Below are 22,958 nucleotides of genomic sequence, written 5' to 3'. Positions count from 1 at the left end.
ATGTTGTAAACGTCTTAAACTTATAATTTGTAATGTCCACAATATGTGAAAAAATAAATAAATTGAAAGCAAGAGAATGGCGACTATAATTATTATAGAGGGTACTTTTGCTGTATACACATATTATTATATTATAAACTTGGTTTTATCATTTACACGTGTTTAAATATTGAATATAAATTGAAGTCAATTAAATTCTTGAATTCAAGTCCAAGACGATTCGGCGCCGAGACAACTGACCGCACGCAATCGAATGAAATTCTAAAATAAATAGACGTTCTCAAGGCCCCTACATCCTGAACCGGGCCCCTAGGCTAGGATCTTTGGTGGGCCGCCCTACCTATCACTAAGGACAAAGACAGTGTGACGCTCTACATAGCGTTTTCCAAATGGTGTACGCGGTAAAATTAATGTGTAGGTATATTGAGTGTTTTTTTTTCATATTTTAATACATCCATTTGAATCATGGAGTTGTCTAGTATCGATAGACAACTTTAAATCTTTATCGTTCCACCACATAATTTTAAATAATAACATTATTGAAGGAAGCAGACGATTTTTTTTACTATTAAAGCAAATTTGTGATGTAGCGCCGTGGAAGAAGAAGAAGAAGAAATGTATTCAGATTGATATGTTGTTACCTACCTATATGATGGCCAAAGATTGACTTTAAAAAAACGGCAAAAACCGTCAATACGTATGCTCAAAAATTAGGGTAAATTTCAAAATCCGCTAAAATGGTTGGGTGTGCTTCTCAAACACCCCTTAAATGTAAAGCCAAAATACTCTTCAGAATGTAACGAATTAAAAAATAAATACATAAGTTTAGATTTAATAGATATGAATTTTTGTCATTTTTCTCAAAACTACCTAAAATCGTTTTCCCCATTTTTCTCAGAACTACCTAAAATCATTTTAGGGGCTTTTGAAACTAGGCGCTCCATGTGTGCTCATCTAAATTATCTGGTGGACTTGCCTCGGCGGGCCTCTCCTGAGCCTGGGCCCCCAGGCTAGAGTCTTGTCAGACCCCCCCCCTACCTTGTGGATATGGCAGCGCTCGAAATAGAAAAGTTTACGAACCGGAGCACTCGAAAATTTTCCAAGGATATTAACAAGCTTATCAAATTTTATGTGTATGTATGTCAGATTTTTTGTTATATGTATGGCATATCTACCTCAGACGGTAAAATTATTTTGTAGGTGAGACGGAGCGATAACTTTACAGATTGCACGAACCGGAACGGCGCTCCGGTGCGTTCCGGTCCATTTTGAGCCCTGGATATAGACGTTCTTATTATATATTATTATATTAATATTTAATACTTTGTAAATGATTTAATTGTGCATATATTTATGTTCCAACGAGATGAGAGTTCTTTTATTTTTATATAATGCCTCAATCCGCAATAAAAAACATGTGAAGGGCAAAATGAATTAAAACTAGTTACCTATTAGATAGAAACTGATTCAAATTCCCCGTCTACTTTCTGTATAAAATCGTAGAGAACGTAAATTTATTTTATTCGACAGTACGGCGCCCAGTTGTCCCACTCCTCATTTGATTCAGTGTATAGCATCTAATCCCTCTAGGTATGTTATGATAATCTAAGGTTCTAGTACGAATCATGGTGTTTAGCTGCAGGATTTCATGAAAAGGAATTTGTTTAAATACCAACTTGTCCTGAATAAAAAAGACAGTGGGTATCTGTTTTAATTACATTTATTCATTCATAATCTCAAAGAAAATATAAATGAACAGATTAGGTAGGTACTAAATTGCAGTGAATAAACTATAGGTATAGTCGCTATGCGACGTGAGTAATATATCTAAAGCGATTTAAACGCGTAGTACCTACACGTGCGAGTGAATGTAAAAAAAACCTTCCGCTATAGAGTGAAATATCTGCTATAATATACTTATATTAGTTATAATAATTTTATACTTAAACGATTTTTCGTATTCAACAAAAAAAATCACAAGATTTGAGAATGTAACACTTTATAATATTGAATAGGTATATTACCTATCTACAACATTGATAGGTAACACCTCAGCGCATCTATTCTATATATAAAACTGCTTTCGGCCGCTACGGCAGCTATCTAGGGGGTATAGTATCGAAACATTAGCACTTATTGTAACAATTACGGTAAGTTAGCCGTCTGAACTGTCAAAACTGTTTAGCTCACTCTAAAGTTTACCACAGCCAAGAGAGGTGCTGTTAAAACATATCACTTATTGTAACAATTACAACTAACTTATTATCTTAATTGTTAAAAGTATGTGCTAATACTTAGATACATTCCGAGCGATAGCCGCCGAAAGCAGTCTTGTATATAGAATAGATGCGCTGATATTATATTATGTAAGTACTAGAAAAAATGTGAGTTGAATATACCTAGAGACAAAGAGTATTAGGTACGTATGGCAGTTGCCTTTCCTCATCCAAGGGTCAGAGATCGATTGCTGGTGAGGTTACAATACATCTATGTGATTTTCTTAAAGCCTGTATGTTTATGTGATAGTTTTACATCTACTAATACACTAGTGCCATTGAGCGTCTACGGTCTTCTGTAGTGGTAAAAATAATCTTAACGTTTTTAACAATATTGTCTCACAAACTATATAGTTGTTTACTTATAATTCACCTATGTGTAGAATTTAATTTAAAAATTAATATGTATCCATCTTCTTCTTATTGTGCCATCTCCTAGCGGAGGTCGGCCACCATCAAGGCGATGTTGGGGAATGCTGTATTTTTGTTCTCTTATAATGTGGCCGAGGTACTGTAGTTTCCTGGTTTTGATACTCCGTAGAACTTCTCGGTCCTTCCCCGTTCGATTGAGAACTTCAACATTATTTTGTCACCCGGTCAGTCCAAGGAATTTTGAGGATGCGTCTATACAGCCACATCTCGAAAGCTTTAAGTCTCGGTGACATCTCGTGGTTTAGCGTCCATACTTCCATACCATACAAAAGAATTGAGAGAACATAACAACGTACCATACGCAGTCTCAGACCTAGGTTAAGATTTCATCTATAGATTAGATATATAGATTTATCTATTCTGATTATCTAACATGTATAATTTTATATTATGCGTTATGTGTGTCAATCATCAACTTAAAATGGTCACCAGAATGTGTATTTTTATGTTCTTTAAAATCTTTCAACTTTATGAACGTAAAATTACATACATCGCATTTATAAGCTGGTTCGCCAGTATGTTTATTTTTATGTTTTTTTAGATCATTCAACATTATGCACGAATAAGCACAATCATCGCATTTGAACGGTTTTTCTCCATTATGTTTCATTTTGTGCTTCTTTAAGTGCTTTGCCGTTATCGATGTGAATGAAAATACATCGCATGCAAATGGTCTTTCGCCAGTGTGTATCATTCTATGTTCTTTTAAATCTTTTGATCTTATGCATGAATAATCGCACAAGTCGCATTTATTTGGTTTTTCACCAGTATGTCTCATTGTATGCAGTTTCAGATTACCAAGTGACGTGCATTTATATGAGCAAAGCTCGCATTTAAAAGGTTTTTCATCAATATGATTCATTTTATGTGTTTTCAAATTTTGAGCTGTTATAGATGTATATTGACAAATGTCGCATTTAAATGGACGTTCACCGGTATGAGTCATTTTATGATCATTCAATTCTTTCAAGCTTACACACGCATAAGCGCATATATGACAATTGTATGGTTTTTCGCCGGTATGTCTCATTTTGTGAATTTTGAGACCACTGGACTGCGAGCATTTAAATGAACATACGTCGCAACTATACGGTTTTTCACCAGATGTTTCATTTTATGAAGTTTCAGATTCCCCCGTTGCGAGCATTTATAAGAACAAATGTCGCAATTGTATGGTTTCTCGCCACCGTGTATCATTTTATGTTTTTTTAAGTCATTCAACGTTGTGCAACTATACGAACAAACATCGCATGCGTATGGTTTTAAACCAATATGTCTCATCTTATGAATTCTAAGATTACTGATCTGCGAAAATGTAAATGAACACAAGTCGCATTTATATGGTTTTTCACCAGTGTGTTTTCTTTGATGCTTTTTCAGATACTGAGCTGTTATAGATGTAAATGAACAAATACTGCATTTAAACGGTTTTTCACCAGTATGTGTCATTTTATGATCATTTAAATCTTTCAATGTCCTACACGTATATGCACATACGTCACATTTATATGGCCTTTCACCAGTGTGTTTCATTTTATGTTTTTTGAGATTACTAGAATGCGAACATCTATATGAACACACGTCGCAACTGTATGGTTTTTCACCTGTATGTGTCATCATATGCGTTTTTAGACGACCGATTTGTGAACATTTATATGAACATATGTCGCATTTATAACGATTTTTTCCAATTCCAATTATATTTGATTGTTTCATGTCTTTGATCGATTGACATTGACTGCTATCAGCGACGAAGCGATTATGAATATTTTTATGACGCTTTTGAGCATAGATAGAACCAAACACTTTATCACAAATATTACAAATAAAATTACGTGGAAAGCTTCTTACTTTTGTTAAAACAATTTTAACCACCTTTGGTGAATTAAATAAAACTATTTCTTGTTTGATGTCTTTTTCGTGTATGATTATATCTAAATTCTTTATCTTGGAGCCGACGAATTCATCTGTTGACAATTGTACGTCTTTTAATGGATGTTCTTCATCACTAACATTACTGGAATCCGTGCAAGTCAGAGGAATATCTTGAATGTTTAGATGAACTCTGGAACATAGCTAAATAAAGACAAAAAAATATTTTTAAGAAAAACATTTAGATTTAATATGATATGTTGGATAACGAAACAGAGAAATGTTTGCGATTTATTAGAGTTTGCTAAAAATCTCAAATAGAAATGAGCTGGACACAATAGCTCGAAGAACAGACAATCGTGGGACAAATTTAGTCGTTTAGTGGTATCCATGAGGTACAAAGCGCACGCAAGGTAGACCTAAAGGCCGCTAGAACGATGAAATGATAAAGTTCTGCGGTAGTACGTGTCAACGCAATTCACAGGAATAAGAGAAGTGGAATCAGCTTGGAGAGGCCTCCATTAGATTAGATTTGTAACTGTCAGTATATTATCGATCGAATATCTATTTTGAATGTATCAAATTATTCGACCGCAATAATAAATTCCGAGCAACTCATATTCCGGTAAACAACTCATTACTTGTGTCATCAGATTGATTGGCGATATTAAATACGGTATCGCAATGGAAAATTAGTCTAATATCCATTCCCATAGTATCATAATATATTATGACTGTAATAATAAATAAAATTCACAGCTACTCGTATTTAAACCGCTGACTCGTTCAATATAATTATGTACTAGAATAAAATGTTTAGGTATTACTTTTGACTTTATAAATTACGAATAATGATTTATCAAAATGTCACTCGAATATACGTTTCTGGTCTGTTACCATCGCAGTCTCTATATCGTTTCGCCCAACATCTGATTGCACCGAGATGCGGACCTCGGATCCGTACCTATCATAAGTTTAGTATTGTAACATAACTGCTGTAACATACTATTGTACCAACCGTTATGCCTAATAAAACTCGCTCTTGCATACATCTTCGACTTCTTCATCATTATCCTCAACACCATAACCAACGACACATCGACGACTCCCAAAGTGATAACCCACCCATCCAACACCACAGTCGTGACCTCTGCCGCAATCTTCTACCGGCAAGTTCAGCAAGGTACAGTGTTGACCCCGACGTGATGTCACAACTGCTTGGTCAGAAGGTTGCGTGAAACGTCGGGTTCACCACTGTGCCTTGCTGAGCTTGATGCTGATGATGATTATGAGCCTGAGCCCGGGCCCCTAGGCTAGAGCCTTGTCAGCCCTTCCCTTATGGGGGCCATGATTGACCTAATAGGTTGAGCAAGTGGCTGACATCCATTTCTTGTAAAAACAAAATCAATACAAACTTCTACTCTGTGGAGTCCAATATGATCTTATTAGAATCGGACATATTCGAAAAAAATGGTAAATGTCAATCTTTAAAAAAATAAGTTAAACAAATATTCTTACATGCTATTTTTTTCTAATGATCTAATATCTATTATTGGTGAAAGCATATTCCTTGATAACGTAGAATACTTATAAATGTATAGAATGAACACAAAAAAGGTAGACATGAATGTTTTTTATAGGAAACAAAATAAAATGTGAAGATAATAGAGATAAGAAATAAAATATTTACCTCACTGACTGGCCCTGGCCCACATTGAGAATAGGAACATCCAGCTATAGGTTCCTCATATTTAAATGGAAGCATGCCATCTTCAGGAACATTTCTATTTGAGTTCCATTCAGTTTTTATTTTTGAGATATCTAACGTGCTATTCTGTAAGAAAATATAAATTAGGTACCCAATGTTAGAAGTGGCTTTATTTAGTGAAATGGGTATTTGATTGCCTAACTATAAAATATATTATAATATTGGAACATTTTATAACATATGAGGCGTCTAATTACAAAAAACGACAAGTCCACAATTCGATATTTGCGGGAAACAACGTTTTAATGTTTCAAGCTTCAATTATTTGTTATAACATGAGATTATTTTTTTACGTTGTATTCTATATCGAAATTAGAACCAAATGGCAATTTGTTGATACACTCTTGAATGTCATAAGTAAAGGGAAAATAAATTGGACGTAGCGCTACTTGAACCTCACTTTTCAATTTATCCTTCATAAGGCACATATTTCCATGGCACTGTCATGAGTTTACCGGATGCTACAGCATGGGAGACGCCATTTCCAATATTGAACGTTCCCTTATTGGCTGACTTAAACACGCGTGAAATCAACCAAGCTTTAAATAATATGAAACACGGACTTGGCGCTTTTTGTAATAAATCGAGACTTAAAATATATTTTTTCGTAGGGTTTTGTCGCGTTTTGGAATTTATAGATAATTACACATATTGTGTAAAATTATAAAATTAAAAAATACGTGCGTATTTTTTAAAATGTGGACTTATCGCTTTTTGGAATTAGACGCCTCATATTATCGTCATGCAAAATTACACCGACAATAATGTTAGAAAAGCGCTGATGAGTGGGTATTAAAAGTGGCCAATAGTTAAAATTTGTCGCGATTAGTATGTCACTGCGTAGCATATAGGTAATATGCACGGATGGGACGTAAACCCGGGAGATGCAGGGTTCGATTCCCTGCCGGGGTGGCTTACTGTTTTCAAAAAGATTTTTTCTAATGGTTATAATATATTTTTTCAGAAAGTGTTTTTCAAAATTATTGTAAATACTGTATGTAGAAGGAAATTACGGCCGCGTTGTCATTCGGAGAGCGATAGTCGAGGCGTCTGCACGTCGATTCGTTTTTTCATGGCGTTGGATGAAAATATTCCGAAATCGTGTAAACATGACTAAAAAACTTTACATATGTACTTAAAAAGAAAACATGGCAATGAAAATACTACTATTATTACGAATATTATAATAAACATAACATAAAAAGGACGCATGTTGAACTTTTATGACAAATTATATTTCGTTTGGCTTCCTCATTTGCACCCGCGACCCACATTCTGCGTATCGCCTAGCTACGATCTTTTTAGACTATGCCTCATTAAATCTTGTGAATTATTCGTTGAATAAAAGAAATAGTTAATTATAAATTATTAGCAAGTTCAAATAAGTTACATGATAAAAAATATTGGAGAAATCCACGACGTCGGTTAGTAATTGAAGTAATAGGTATCTACTTTGATTTTAATAAAACAAAAACCGATTGCCAAAGTAGCTTGATTTAGAAGAGAGCTGATGAGTGGGTAATAAAAATGGCCAATAGTTAAAATTTGTCGCAATTAGTATGTCACTGCGTAGCATATAGGTAATGCGCGTATGGGACGTAAACCCGGGAGATGCAGGGTTCGATTCCCTGCCGGGGTGACTTACTTTTTCTAAAGGATTTTTTCTATTGGTTATAATATATTTTCTAAGAAAGTGTTTTTCAAAATTATGTATGTTAAGTAACGAAGTACATTTCAACAGTTAAATGTAAATTTTACGTGAAACATTTCACCGTTGCACAGTTCGCCATGAGCATTCTTATCGGAAAGAGACGACCGTACACTATACGGTCTATAATTTTATTAGATTCAATATGAACATTAATTCAATTTTCATCGCTAATTTTGGCATAATTCACGAATTCAAGAATAAAAACCTAATCTAACTAACAAATAATTACAAGATAAAAATAACTTTTTATAAACAACGTTTTTAAATTTTCTGTTCAATTATTATGCTCAATATGCCTAAACTTGTACTTGATATGAAGTAAATAAAAAACAAACAAACAAATATAGAATACTGCCATGTCATTTTGATTTCCATAGTACCTAACGCACGTATATATTAATAATTCAGTTGCTAGGACCACCCACTTAGAAACCAATAATAGTGGATTGGATTACGGATTTCTTCCGAAATAACTTTTTATACAAAACAGAATTAACTGAAAATGAATTCAATTCTACTTAAAGATGGCTAAAAGTATTAAAAGAATGCATTGGCATCGTGTTCTGATATATTCTAAAAGTTTCAAAGGTCTAGCTGGTCGGGAAATTAGTTAAAAATCGATTGCAAGATTTGTACTGGATAAACAACCACCGGACAAATAAGAACACGAGCTTATAAAAACGTTGTAATAATCCAGTATATCGGCAATATTCAAAATTTGTTTGCTGCTGGCTTCCTGTAAAGTGCAAACCGACAAGAACCGTGTTTTATTTAGACAGGAATTTTATCTCAGTACTATACAACCCAAAGAGGTTGGACGGTTTTTAATATACGGCCATATAATATTTCCGATAGGGCATTTCACGATTAAGTGTGATACGGTGAGCTGCATACGTACATCTTTCCGGACACGCATTTCAAAAATTCAGCAGGGTTATTCTAAATCTAGCGTATCATTGTAACAATTACAATAAATTAGTTGTAATAATTTATTGTTACAATAAGTGCTATGTTTCAACAGCACCTCTTTTGGATGTGGTAAATTTTAGAGCGAGATAGACAGTTTAGACGGCTAACGTATAGTAATTGTTACAATAAGTGCTAATGGTTCGATACAAGCCTGCCCTAGATAGCTGCACTAGCGGCCGAAAGCAGTCTTGTGTATAGAATTGATGCGCATGTCGACTTTCAATGGCTTTGATTTTACTTACACGTCACTTAAAATTACCTACCTAACCTTTACTCTCCGCCCGACAATTATGTATTGTGGAACCGACTAATGCATGGTTTCCCAAACTATGGGTCGCGAGCAAATATTGAGTGGGCCCTCGCCACTGTATACATGAAATATAAAAATTAATACTTTTATTATTGAAAACCAAGTGCAGCCTAAGATGAACGCACTGTCTGAAATTTCCAGTCATTTATCACTGTTTATAAATAACTTTGACGACTATTTTAGGGAAGAGATGAAAAAGTTTGATTCGTTGCGTTGGATTTGTAACCCATTTCAAGACGACTTACCAACTAGTATGTCAACAAAAGCAAGTGAAGAACTCATTGATTTATCAGAAGATACGTCACTGAAAAATAGTTTCATTCGTAAACAGTTAACGAAATTCTGGCTCTCAGTTGCTGATAATTATCCTTGCCTGTTCGATGAAGCTATGAAAGTCCTCCTCCTCTTTACTACCACATATCTATGTGAGGTCGGATTTTCGGCTATGGTTAACATTAAAACAAATACCGAAATAAATTGGATATATCAAACTCACTGCGATTAAAAGTAACTAAAGTTGAAGTTGATGCTAAAACTGTAATGAAGAAAATAAGAAACAAATACATCCTTTCCCATTGAAATAACTTTGTAAAAAAACCTTGCAGGTGTAGGTATTTAAGTAATATATTTTTTTTATTTAAGTTGTGTTTCTTATTTCAACAGTTTTTCATTCATATTGGTAACAATCAATTAGAACAAATTAATAAGACAGCATTAAATAGTTCCACGACTCGCCACTAGGGAAGACAGCTAAGAGGTGGGTCCCAAGATTGGAAATTTTTGTTAGATGGGTCGGAGTCGGTGTGCACGCGCAGCTCTCAATTTCACTCTCTACCAAACGCTTTAAAAGAAGTATAACTTCAATACTTAATAATATATATATGAGTATATAGATAATTATTGACAATTAATAAATACGAATAAAATTAATACATGAATTGCTTCAATATGGATTTTAAAAATAACCACATGTTATGCTGGGTACCTTGCGTTTGTATACAGCTGACTGATTCCCACATGCGCGTTTGGTATACCCACCACTATCTTTAGATTAATAAAGCCTGAGCATAACTTTTTGCACAAGCAACGAGTGGTCCACTGCCATACTATTTATTTATAACGTACTTGCAAGCAGAGTTTGGTATTCTATAATGACTGAAGAGTATAAACAAGTTATAAGTTATTATCGTTTAGAATCGACTGTCACATTGACAAACGTCCTAGTGTATTATGATAAATTATTATACACAGAAGAAGTTTATGTAGTTTGATCGTCACTTCCAATTATTAATAACACAGAACAACTAAATCAGATGAACTCCAAGGTTTCCAAGATACGTTAAAATAATCTAAAACTAAGAATACTCCGACAAATGAACAGACGCGTCAGTATGAGCACTCTATAGACAATGACAGGACATTACTTGTCAACGGGAGTGGCGAAATGAAGGACCAGTAGTGTAATGTATCGGCTTCCTTCTTCAGTGGGCAATGGACCGACTGAATTTGCTCGTTATAACCGTTACTCGTAATATCAGAATATAGGTATTTTTAAATGAGCGGTCACATAACACAAAAGGTCATAATTCAAACAAAAATACACAAATAGAATTTTTCTCCGAAACAAGCATGGCATTCTTAAACTTCAAAATAAGTTGTTTATTGTAATGAACGCTGGTAGGTACCTAGTGACTTCACAAACCTTGGATTTTTAACATGCAATTTCAACTATATGCGTGTATACTTTTTCAATATTGTCGGCGAAAACCGCCAATTAGTTAGGTACTTAGACACTTAACTAGTGTCATAAACGTAATCCGATTCCGGTGGGTTTTATTGCTTTGGGTCGAAGTATTTTTAAACGATTGACACATGAACAGTTTTAGGAAAAGTTTGACCACATTTTAGTTCGGTATAACCGATAAGTAGCTCGTTATAAAAGTGAATAATTGTGTGGTGAAAATCATAAACTAAAATGTCAACGAATGTCTCCTAGTTACATCCGAGATCTCGCTATATGCGTGATCGTAATAACCGAGTTCGACTGTACTTTACATTTTATCGGTAAATTCTCAACTATATAACTAATTATTGTTATAATATGACTTACCTCCACAAGTGTATCATCAGCTAATTCTTCTTTTATATGAGCATGGTGATCTGGGCTGTTTGACACCTTTAATGGTACATCAAACCAAACGGGACTTGGTTTTCTGTCTACATTAGAATCGTCATTTTCCGGCTCGCGTTTTATATCCATTTTTCTTTTAAAAGCTGTAAACATACGTGTACGAGATGTCAGAATGACAGCTGGCGTGATAATAATAATATTATTATTCTCCAGCTCAGTGCTGCCATCTTTTTCGATGCTGATTTTAGTGTATAAAGGCGTAAAAATTATAGTTTTTCTGATAACAATAATTATAGACAGGAACATTTTTCGATTGACTCCATAGAGGTATTAAATAAAACCAGGGGCAAGAAATCAGCTTTCTCATACAAGTTAATGAAACAGACCAACAATAGCTGACAACTTACGAGAAATAGCGACGCGATAAAAAAAAATGCAGGGCATCACGGAGGATTTACTTTGGTCATTATAACGTACCCATATAATATAATGATAACGTGGAAATTTTGCCACAAATTGATTACCAGCCCGCCTAACCATACTTTTTCACCATACTTTCATATAACCTGCACCCCTAGATTTAATCCCTTGAAATTATAGTATTTTGGCATATTTGGCGTAAAATTATAGTATTTTACATTTTTCGCCGAATCAAAATTATATTATTGTACTTTAATTATAGTACAGTTAGCAACACTGCTCCAGCTGTTTGCGACCATAGATAATAAAAGACGAATCCAATAATACCATCATCGAAAATTAAAATCCTATTTCGTTATAATCAAAGAGATTGTAGAGATGTAGAGATTCAATCTCTTTGGTTATAATACTTTTAATCCGGTAAAATAAAATATCTCAATCAATACCTATAATATTATTGACATACTTTATTGTTAATAATACCAAATTGTTCAACCAATGTGTGCTGCCCGTGCTCACGTATGGCTGCGAGACGTGGACCCTCAACACAAGAGATGTCCAAAGGCCACACGGTCGCCCTAAAAGCCGCTGGATTAACGAACTGATAAAGTTCGGCGGAAATACGTGGCTGCGAACGACACAGGAGCGAGAGTGACCGAGACACTTGGGGAGGCCTTCATCCAGCAGTGGATTGACTCCGGCTGATGACACCAGCAGATTCGAAGTCCCAACCAGATTCGACGATCGTCGTGAGCAATTGTCGACTTTAAAATAGCAAAAAGAACCCATCTACATGTATTAATTTTTAATGCATAGCTGCCAATGACATTAATATGGACGAAGCATCTGGAAAAAAATGAAACTTACTTTTTTGTCGTGTCTGCCGAATGGCATAATCTGTTCTAACACCATTAACAATAAAGGTTATATTGCTATAAATTCCCATTGCTTTTTGTCGGTCTGCCGAATGGTTCGGTTCGAACGGGTTCACTCAAATGAACATTGACACTAGAAACACTGTTCTAACGCCATTACAATAAAGGTGATATAGGTAGCTATAAATTCCCGATGCGTAATATCGCATAATGGAAATTGCGTGACGTCTAGCTATACATGTGCGAATGTCGCTATGCGCGAACTTACCTGCTAGCTACTGTACTGAGTGCGTTGTCCGTTAATAATGTCATTGATAGCTGCTATAATAATATTTACAGGAATTCTATAATTTATTTAGACTGCGTGGTTATAAAAAATGGCAAAACTTTGTCCAATTCTTAATGTCTATGGTAGACTGCAATAGTTTATTAGTCTATGGCATAGCCAGTGACATGCGACGGTGTTGTGAAGGTAGTGACAGATTTTGATGTAAAATGTCGCATAAAATGGAAGTAAAAACCGAAACGATCGATGAAATTTTGCCTGAAGAAAAGGCGGAGGTAATCAGCGATAGCACATGTCAAAGGATTGACCCAAATCACTTCAAGAGCGAAGGTCGATTTGACGTGGCAGTCAAACAGGAAAATATCGAGGATTACAGCAATATTATCCACTTCAAAGAGGTACCTAAGTAGATTCTTTATAATTTCTTTAGGTTGTTGACAAATGCAAAGTCGAATTCTAAACGGAAGTAAGCACGACTATTTTTCAAAATGAACAACAATTACTAATGTTATATTCAATAACATTCAGCTCGAACAGGTGAGAACCTACATCTATCTGGGACAACAAGTGTTTATAGATGGATGTATATTTGATGAAATTGTTCGCAGAGTAAAGCTAGGCTGCAGTGCTGTTGGCCGCCTGAATAATGTCTTCAAAAGTGACCTTCCACTGTGCCTAAAGCGCAAAGTGTTCAACCAGTGTGTGCTTCCCGTAATCACATATGCGTGTGAAGCATGATGCCTAAGTAAAAGAGAGATTCAGAAACTTAGAGTAGCACAATGCGGTATGGAGAGGTGTCATGTCATGTTCTGTTTTGTCATATTCTGATTTGTCACTGTTCTGTTTTGTGTTGGAACTGAAAAACCACGTCGTTTTTTAGTACCATTTCATGTGTAGTGACGTCACTTGACCTTCCACAGCGGTCATCAACTTCTTTCCTAGATACCATGTCCGATCCTAATAGGATCATATGGGTCTCCACTAGAGGTTTGTATTAACAGATTTTGTTTTTTAGGAGAAATGGATTTTGATGACAAATTATGTTTTGTTCTGCACGCGTCGTTTGCACAATTGTAAGATAAACTGGGTATAATGTAATGTGATGAAATAATAGTAAAAGTAATAGTCAAAAGTATACACTCACTTGCCTTTACCCCGCAAGTTTGTAATAAAGTACTACCCACACCCACCTTTACAAACGACTAAACTCAGTCCTGGGTAAAGAATAGAGCAAAAATGAGACATAAAGAGTAACTGAATAATAGGGCGTGAAAATCTGATCTCTACGCGGTATGCCTTGGTACAATTCGTGCACTCGTGAATTCAATAATTGTAATTTGAGGGTGCCTTTCCTGACCTACGACCTACAAATTGAAAAACAATATGACATGTACCAGTCTCAGGATTCAACTTCTAATGACACTCAACCTTCTTTAAATAAACGTGACCATTTGTAAATCATGGTTTTACCACAACATAGTGCAATAAACCAATTTCATTTCATTCTGGCTACCTACTTTCCACACTTTTTCCCTATTTTATAAAGAATTTAATTACTGCACGGAGCTCAATATGTGACATTTTTTTTTAAATAATTATCATAGAATGAAGATTGGAAGCGATTTAATAGAACAATCTAGTTGACATTGCACAAGTATACCTACATAAAAAAGCCATCCGCTCACGCACTAACTAAAATCTGACAAACTGGTTGGTGAAGACTCATAAACTGGCCAGTGACATGCTTCGCACACGGCGATACCGGAACCTAATTATCTCATAAATACAAACCATAGATGTATTAAAAGTAAAGATAGGCAACGATTTGGCTTCCTCATACAACTGAATGAAGCATGCCTACCACAGCCGATAACTCATGATAAATGGCGACGCGATAAAAAAAAAATGCAGGCCATCACGGAGGATTTACTTTGGTCATTTTAACGTACCCATATAATATAATGTTAACGTGGAAATTTTGCCGAAAATTGATTACCAACCTGTTTCACCATACTTTTTCACCATACTTTCATATACCATGCCGCCCCTAGATTCAAACTTTCAAACCCATTGTCTTACCTACTTCATTCTTAGTTTTTCCGTAATATCTTTACGGGAATATTCTGACAGGCTGTAGTTATACAGGCAAACAATCATAAGATACTGTAAGTCCCAAAGACTACGATGGGCAGGACATGTGGAGAGAATGTCTGAAGTTAGAGCGCCAAGGATAATGACAAAGTGGCTACCCCAACGGAAGAGACCCAGAGGCCGTCCAAGAAGGAGATGGGCTGACGCCGTAGAAGTGGACTGGCTTCATATAGGAAGAACCGGTAACTGGAGAAGTGTGGCGAGAGACCGGAGTAAGTGGAGGAGGCCAAATCCCACCCCAGGATGTAGCGCCGTGAAAGAAAAAGAAGAAGAAGTATTTCTCAACATCTGCCATATATTTTTAATTAAAAATCGGTTCGCCCATCTTTAAGAGCATACTCCAGTGAAACGGCAAATAATTTTCAACTATAAGTGCGACGAAATTTCGGACTGGCTGCCAATCGGAGAGCGAAAGTCGAGCTGTCAACATGTGATGGCGTCGGGGGAATTAATTCTTAAATCGTGTAAAGATGACTAAAAAACGTTACCCATTTACTTGAAAAAGAAAACATGTCAATGAATATATTATTATTATCACAAATAGAACAACAAACATAACACTAAATGGACGCATGTTGTGTTTTTATGACAAACTATGTTTTGTTCTGCACGCGTCGTTTGCACAATCTTCGCGTCGCGCGGTCACGATCGTTTTAGACCGTGCCCCAGCTGAAGTATAGTCTTAACTTTTGACGTCTAGGCTTGTTATTTCTTGTTTAGTTCAGTTCAGTACCACCAATTTTGGTAAGAAGATATATTTTGTCATCGAATCCACTGATATTGGTGACTGGAAACAGAGACTGAGACTAGCATTTATCGCGTCTCTTCGACTTCGGTCGCGAACGTTTTAAAACTGAGAGATTCCAGTCTTTCCGTTAGCGAGCCTCCATTGAAATACCTACATTATCTAGATACTGGAGTTTCAGTCTCGTCTTTTTTGAGTATTCACGTGAGCGGGTGACCTAACAATAGCACAATAAAAAGCCCAATACTTGCTACTTTCACCACGATTCCGCGAACTTATGGAATTCGTAAATAAATCAAAAGATTGTCCTTACTCATTTTAGTATTATTTTTTTATCAACGAATAAGATATAAGCATGGGATACGCCCTTTTCAATATTGAACGTTCCCTTATTAGTTGACTTAAACACGCGCGAAATCAACCAAGCTTTAAATAATATGAAACACAGGCTTTTTTAAATCGAGACTTAATTTTTTTTTCGTAGGTTTATGTCGCGTTTTGGAATTTTCAGATCAATACATATTATGTAAAATTATACAAAGAATACGTGCGTATTTTTTTCTCGATTAAGACCAAATGTGGACTTATCGCTTTTTGGAATTAGACGCCTCAATTCACAATATTTTGAGAATGTAACATTCCATATATTGAACATACATTACATGAAAACACCTTAGATTTATATTATACCCGATAGAAAAAATCATAAACAAAATACGAAACTCAAGGGTTTGAACCCGTATAACCATTGGTGTCGCGACAATCTGTGTATTAACCAGATTTTTGGTTTCCACTGCGTATTCTTCCTTCTCTCCTCGACATTTTGGTAGTTCTCAAAGATAGATTTTCTCTCGATAATGGCCTCTGAAACGAGCCCGAACTGTCGAGGAAAGAATGAAGAAAAACACGTGATGGAAACCCAAAAATCTATTACGATAGTATGAAATCACTTGCTGAATGCAGTCATTCATTGGCTGCCACTGTTGCAGAAGAAAAAGCTTTGGTGGGCCTTTTCCAGCAGTTGGCTCGGCTCTTGCTGATCATAATGGTGATACTATTAATAATGATTTTATTTTCAGGAGAGTGAAAACGTTCTGATCAATATTAAGTATGAGAATAATGATGAGGGAGTTCTTATCAAAGAAGAATTTGTTGAGAATGCAATCCACCAAATTAATGATGAATTAACTCAACCTGGCTGCTCTAATCTACAATACAAGCCATTAGACCAGGTACGTTTAATAACAAAGGCTGTTTTAAATTCTAATGGATTCAAGCTCTGTAATATTCCATTTAACTAGTTTTTTGCGACCCGGGTTTCACCTTTCGGCATCTTCAGGCGCCGTGTACACTCACCAAAGGCAAACACACACTGACAACGAACTCTCTTTACTCTAGCTTATATAATAAATCAATACAATAAAGTGGGTAAAAACTCCATTACCTACCTATCAAAAACCCTATCTTATTAATAATAATACCGCATATTATTAATAATATAGCATATTATAATAAATCGTCAAAACATAATAATATATCATTATTCTTTTGAACAATAAAAATACCACATTCAAGAGGTGTAAAACGTCAATTCTAAGAAAAATAATTAATGGGGCTAACCAATGAGATATTAGTCTTTAATAATACTCTTATATGGTACCTTCTTTTTTTTATAACATATTTTGAAAAAATACATATAAACTCGCCTAATATAATATATATAAACTCACCTAATATACACTTATACATACCTAAATCATCATCCATAATAAGATAGGGTTTTTACTACTTAGGTTTTTTTACTGACACTTCAACTATTCATAAGTTGTTTATTGTATTTTTTGTAACCTGTGACTTGATAGGTAGGTAATGGAGTTTTTACCTACTTTATTGTATTGATTTATTATATAAGCTAGAGTAAAGAGAGTTCGTTGTCAGTGTGTGTTTGCCTTTGGTGAGTGTACACGGCGCCTAAAGATGCCGAAAGGCGAAACCCGGTTCGCAAAAAAACGACTTAAATGGAATAGTACAGAGCTTGAATCCATTAGAATTTAAATTCAAATTCCATCAAGTACCTTTAGTCGATAGTATTAATATTATAAAGGCTGTTTTTTTTAAGACCGATGAAACATTAAATTGTATAAAATAACACATGTTAACTCTAGATATTTTTTATTTGAAAGATATATAAATATGCTTATTATAATATATTGCTTGACCTTGGAGGCCATTATTTGATAGGTTCATCTAAAGAAATCATCTTGTAAATTGATAGTACAAGCGCCATCCTGTTTAAATCATCATGTCGTCCGGATGAATGTCACCCAAATTTTCAAATAAAAATTATTGAACATGATTCGCTAACGCGAGCTCCAGCCTCATTTTTGAAGAAATATTGACCGATGATGCCACCAACATGTAAACCGAACCAAAGGGTGCTATTTTGTGGATGTAATGAAGTCTAGGGCCTCGTCAATATTGGTCTCACACCATATGCGGCAATTTTCCATACTGGCATACCTGATAAGCAAACATGAGCCAAATCGGTAAACGCAATTTCGCGTTATAATGCAATTTTAACTTTCACGAATCGACGATTGTTATTGATTATGTCATATGACGTATGAAATACGATATATTATGTGACCTGTTACTTTGCCAAACTATACTATGAAAATGTCTAAAAGTCAGCGCAGTGTTACAGATCGGTTTAACAGTTAACCCTTTCGTAAGTTCTATCTATCTAAGAAATAAACACTGAATCTTTGTAATATTTAACTGTCAAATCACATGCGGCATCGAAGACCTGGCAGTGAAAGTGGGATGCTTCGATCAAGGGCAGGCACACATCTTTCTTCTTTCCGAATATACGATGACGATTGGAGATAGCCAAATTGACTTCGGACCACTACACCAGTGAGTTTTGATAGGCCATGGTAGATTCATTGCCAAGCTCTTTGAGCTTGGACTTGTTCAGGTGGCGGAGAACTACAGATGCAAACTATATCCTCTGATTGGACTTGTTCATATGGCGGAGAACTACAGGATGCAAACTACATCCTCTCAAAATGTCGAGGATGTGCTCCTAGAGGGAAGATATGCTTACGTTGATCTAACGTTGGGAACATCGGGCCGTCTGACCTGGTCGCAACAAAGGCCAATTATATTTAATTTAAAAAAGAAATTGCGGACGTGAAGATCTCTTCACATAAATTTTGCTATCCGTATTGATTAGCTTCATTTATTGGTATATATGTTTATAAATTCTTTTTCTTTTTTTTTAATTATCCGTGCCTTTCTCTACCGAAGCACTTTGTATTTGAGTAAAATTATTAAAATTAGCCAAAGATCACTTGAAAGCGTGGCGACCGTGGTCTTGGATATCTACTACAGATACATTACCAATGCGGAAAACTACTGATGCGTCATACCAAACGTAGGCCATCGTGATACGCTCGATTTAGATCGAGTGTGGTCTGTGGCGGATTGGTTGATTTTATAGATGCTGTATTACCGAGCGTCCACTTCTTCGGCCATATCCGCCCCTTAGTTAAAGCATATAGATAACACGAAGCGCCTCCAAGGATTCCTGTCGCTCGTCAGTCTTCTTGCATCATTCCATATCAAACCAGTATCCCGTAGCTTCGCCGTATAGACTCTACAGATAGTATTTAGCAGCCTTCCGAGACGCCAAATCCAGTTGGCTTTAAGAACAGGCAAGCAGGTTGAAATTTTCTTCTGGCGTCCGCCACACGTAGCCAAGCCAGGTCCAATTTCGCCTCTTCACTCTCAGTATGATGAGAGCCTCTTATCTCCTCGTTGCTCCTAAAGTCATACCCACCGCACACCCAGTATCAGTTACTAACAACTGTTTTAGAAGCTCAGTATACGGTCGCTTTGAACCTTCATAAGGTGCCATGATTCGCTATCGTAAAGCAGCACCGTCAGAATAAAAGCGTCGAATTGGCGGCATTTGTTTTTGACTGAGTACAATATCGTTGAATTGAATATGCCACCTTATTCTGTTTGTAGATTTCTTCTCGGCAATGTTTCACTTATAAACCACTGGACATATTTAAAAAAGAGACAGTAGTTGACAATAGCCTGGCCAATCACAACATAGCAGATGCAACCAACAAAATGGAAAATATGATACAGCATTCAGAGATAACTATAAATAAACAAAATATTAAACAGGAAGTTCAGAAACTATGCTTGCCAAAGGAGGTTCGAATTGTGTTGAGAAGAGTTACATATTTTCCACGTAACTTTATTTGCAATGATTGTTGTGGAGTGTTTGAATCTGTAAATCATCTGAATAGTCACTATGTTTCATGCAAAAAGTCTCAGCATATTCAGTCATACAAGACACATACTGGTGAAAAACAATACGAATGTAATGTTCGCTCGAATAAAATCTCCCAGCGTGGTAGAACCAAGGTATTTATTGGTGAAAAACCACATAAGTGCGATGTGTGTTTTAAAAAATTTCAGCTGATTGGAAGTCTCAAACGACATAAAACTACGCATACTGATGAAAAACCACATCAATGCGATGTGTGTTTGAAAAAATTCATCAAAAATAATGATCTCAAAATACATAAAATGACACATACTGGTGAAAAACCACATCAATGCGATGTGTGTTTTAAAAAATTTCAGCTGATTGGAAGTCTCAAACGACATAAAACTACGCATACTGATGAAAAACCACATCAATGCGATGTGTGTTTGAAAAAGTTCATCAAAAATAATGATCTCAAAATACATAAAATGACACATACTGGTGAAAAACCACATCAATGCGATGTGTGTTTTAAAAAATTTCTGCAAATTACTAATCTCAAAAGACATAAAATGACACACACCGGGAAAAAACCACATCAGTGCGATATGTGTTCTAAAAATTTTTTAGAAATTGGGAATCTAAAAAGACATAAAATGAAACACACTGCTCAAAAACCACATCAATGCAAAGTATGTTTCAAAAAATTTCAGTCAATTGGTCATTTCAAAAGACACGAAATAACACATGGTGCTGAAAAACCTCATCAATGCGATGTGTGTTTTAAAAAGTTCATAGCAAATGCTCATCTCAAAAAACATAAAATGATACACACTGGCGAAAAACCACATAAATGCGATGTCTGTTTTAAATCATTCAGACAAATCAGTCATATCAAAATACATAGAATGATACATACTGGTGAAAAACCACACCAATGCGAAGTGTGTTCTAAAAAATTTCTAGAAATCGGTAAACTGAAGAAACATAAAATGACACATACCGGGGAAAAACCACATCAATGCGATATGTGTTCCAAAAAATTTCTAGAAATTGGTAATCTCAAAAGACATAAAATGAAACACACTGCTCAAAAACCACATCAATGCAAATTATGTTTCAAAAAATTTCAGTTAATTGGTTATTTAAAAAGACACGAAATAACACATGGTACTGAAAAACCTCATCAATGCGATTTGTGTTTTAAAAAGTTCACAACAAATGCTCATCTCAAAAAACATAGAATGATACATACTGGTGAAAAACCACACCAATGCGATGTGTGTTCTAAAAAATTTCTAGAAATCGGTAAACTGAAGAAACATAAAATCACACATACTGGTGAAAAACCACATCAATGCGATGTGTGTTTTAAAAAATTTCTGCTTATTAGTGTTCTCAAATATCATAAAATGACACATACTGGTGAAAAACCACATCAATGCGATGTGTGTTTTAAAAAGTTCATCAAAAATAGTGATCTCAAAAAACATAAAATGACACATACTGGTGAAAAACCACATCAATGCGATGTGTGTTTAAAAAACTTTCTGCAAATTACTCACCTCAAAAGACATAAAATGACACATACCGGGGAAAAACCACATCAGTGCGATGTGTGTTCTAAAAGATTTCTAGAAATTGGTAATCTCAAAAGACATAAAATGAAACACAACGCTCAAAAACCACATCAATGCAAAGTATGTTTCAAAAAATTTCAGTCAAATGCTCATCTCAAAAGACACGAAATAACACATGGTGCTGAAAAACCTCATCAATGCGATGTGTGTTTTAAAAAGTTCGTAGCAAATGCTCAACTCAAAAAACATAGAATGATACACACTGGCTAAAAACCACATAAATGCGGTCTGTTTTAAATCGTTCAAACAAATCAGTCATATCAAAATACATAGAATGACACACACTGGTGAAAAATGACACTAATGCGATGTGTGTTCTAAAAAAATTCTAGAAATCGGTAAACTGAAGAAACATAAAATGACACATACTGGTGAAAGACCACATCAATGCGATGTGTATTTTAAAAAAATCACATGAAGTTGTAATCTTAAAATGCATAAAATGACTCGTACTGGTTATCAACAACAATGCGATGTTGCGTTTTAAAAAATATCTGCAAATTGGTTATTTAAAAACATGAATTGACAAAATAGGTAAAAACGACACCAATGTGGTGTGTTTTTAAAAATGTGGTGTGTTTTCTCAAAATACATAAATTGAGATATACATACAAGGAATCTAGTTTGCCATTAATTTCTAACATCGAATAAATATCGCAACTAGAAACAACTTAGCCACCCTTGCGTTAATTTTAATGATATTTTATAATAATCTTATACTACTACTCTGATATTACAACGTTTTTATTTCTTGTTTGTCCGGTGGTTGTTTGTCCAGTACAAATTATGCAATCGATTTTAACTAACTTCCCGACTAGATAGACATTTGAAACTTTTAGAATATATCAGAACATGCCAATGCATTTTTTTAATACTTTTAGCCATCTTTAAGCTGAATTGAATTCATTTTCAGTTAATTCTGTTTTGTATGGAAAGTTATTTAAGAAAAATCCGTAAGTAAAAGACTATTATTGGTGTGTCCTAGAAACTAAATTATTAATATATACGTGCGTTACTATGGAAATCAAAATAACATTTCAGTATTCTATATTTTGTTTGTTTGCTTTTTATTTTCTTCATATCAAGT

General features: G+C 35.1%; 2 protein-coding genes across 2 annotated transcripts; one reads left to right on the top strand and one right to left on the bottom strand.

The window, feature by feature from the left end:
* Window positions 1-1,759: 1,759 nt before the first annotated feature.
* LOC147077559 (uncharacterized) lies at window positions 1,760-11,609 on the bottom strand. Its single transcript, XM_085941118.1, has 4 exons — window positions 11,449-11,609; window positions 6,271-6,414; window positions 3,954-4,784; window positions 1,760-3,762 (listed from the first exon to the last, which is right to left on the bottom strand). Exons 1-4 carry the CDS (start codon window positions 11,596-11,598, stop codon window positions 3,097-3,099), a joined length of 1,791 nt encoding a protein of 596 aa, XP_085797244.1. The 5' UTR covers window positions 11,599-11,609; the 3' UTR covers window positions 1,760-3,096.
* Window positions 11,610-13,192: 1,583 nt separating this feature from the next.
* On the top strand, window positions 13,193-22,480 carry LOC147077558 (uncharacterized). The gene is made up of 3 exons (XM_085940874.1): window positions 13,193-13,448; window positions 17,026-17,178; window positions 19,979-22,480. Exons 1-3 carry the CDS (start codon window positions 13,260-13,262, stop codon window positions 22,079-22,081), a joined length of 2,445 nt encoding a protein of 814 aa, XP_085797000.1. The 5' UTR covers window positions 13,193-13,259; the 3' UTR covers window positions 22,082-22,480.
* The last annotated feature ends 478 nt before the right edge of the window (window positions 22,481-22,958 follow it).

Source organism: Rhyacophila brunnea, unplaced genomic scaffold (genome assembly GCF_057557595.1).
Source record: "Rhyacophila brunnea isolate RB1 unplaced genomic scaffold, BYU_Rbru_1.0 scaffold_13, whole genome shotgun sequence".
Classification (NCBI taxonomy): Eukaryota; Metazoa; Arthropoda; class Insecta; order Trichoptera; family Rhyacophilidae; genus Rhyacophila; species Rhyacophila brunnea.
The sequence above is the reverse complement of the archived record's forward strand: the minus strand, read 5'-3'. Positions and strand labels throughout refer to the sequence as shown.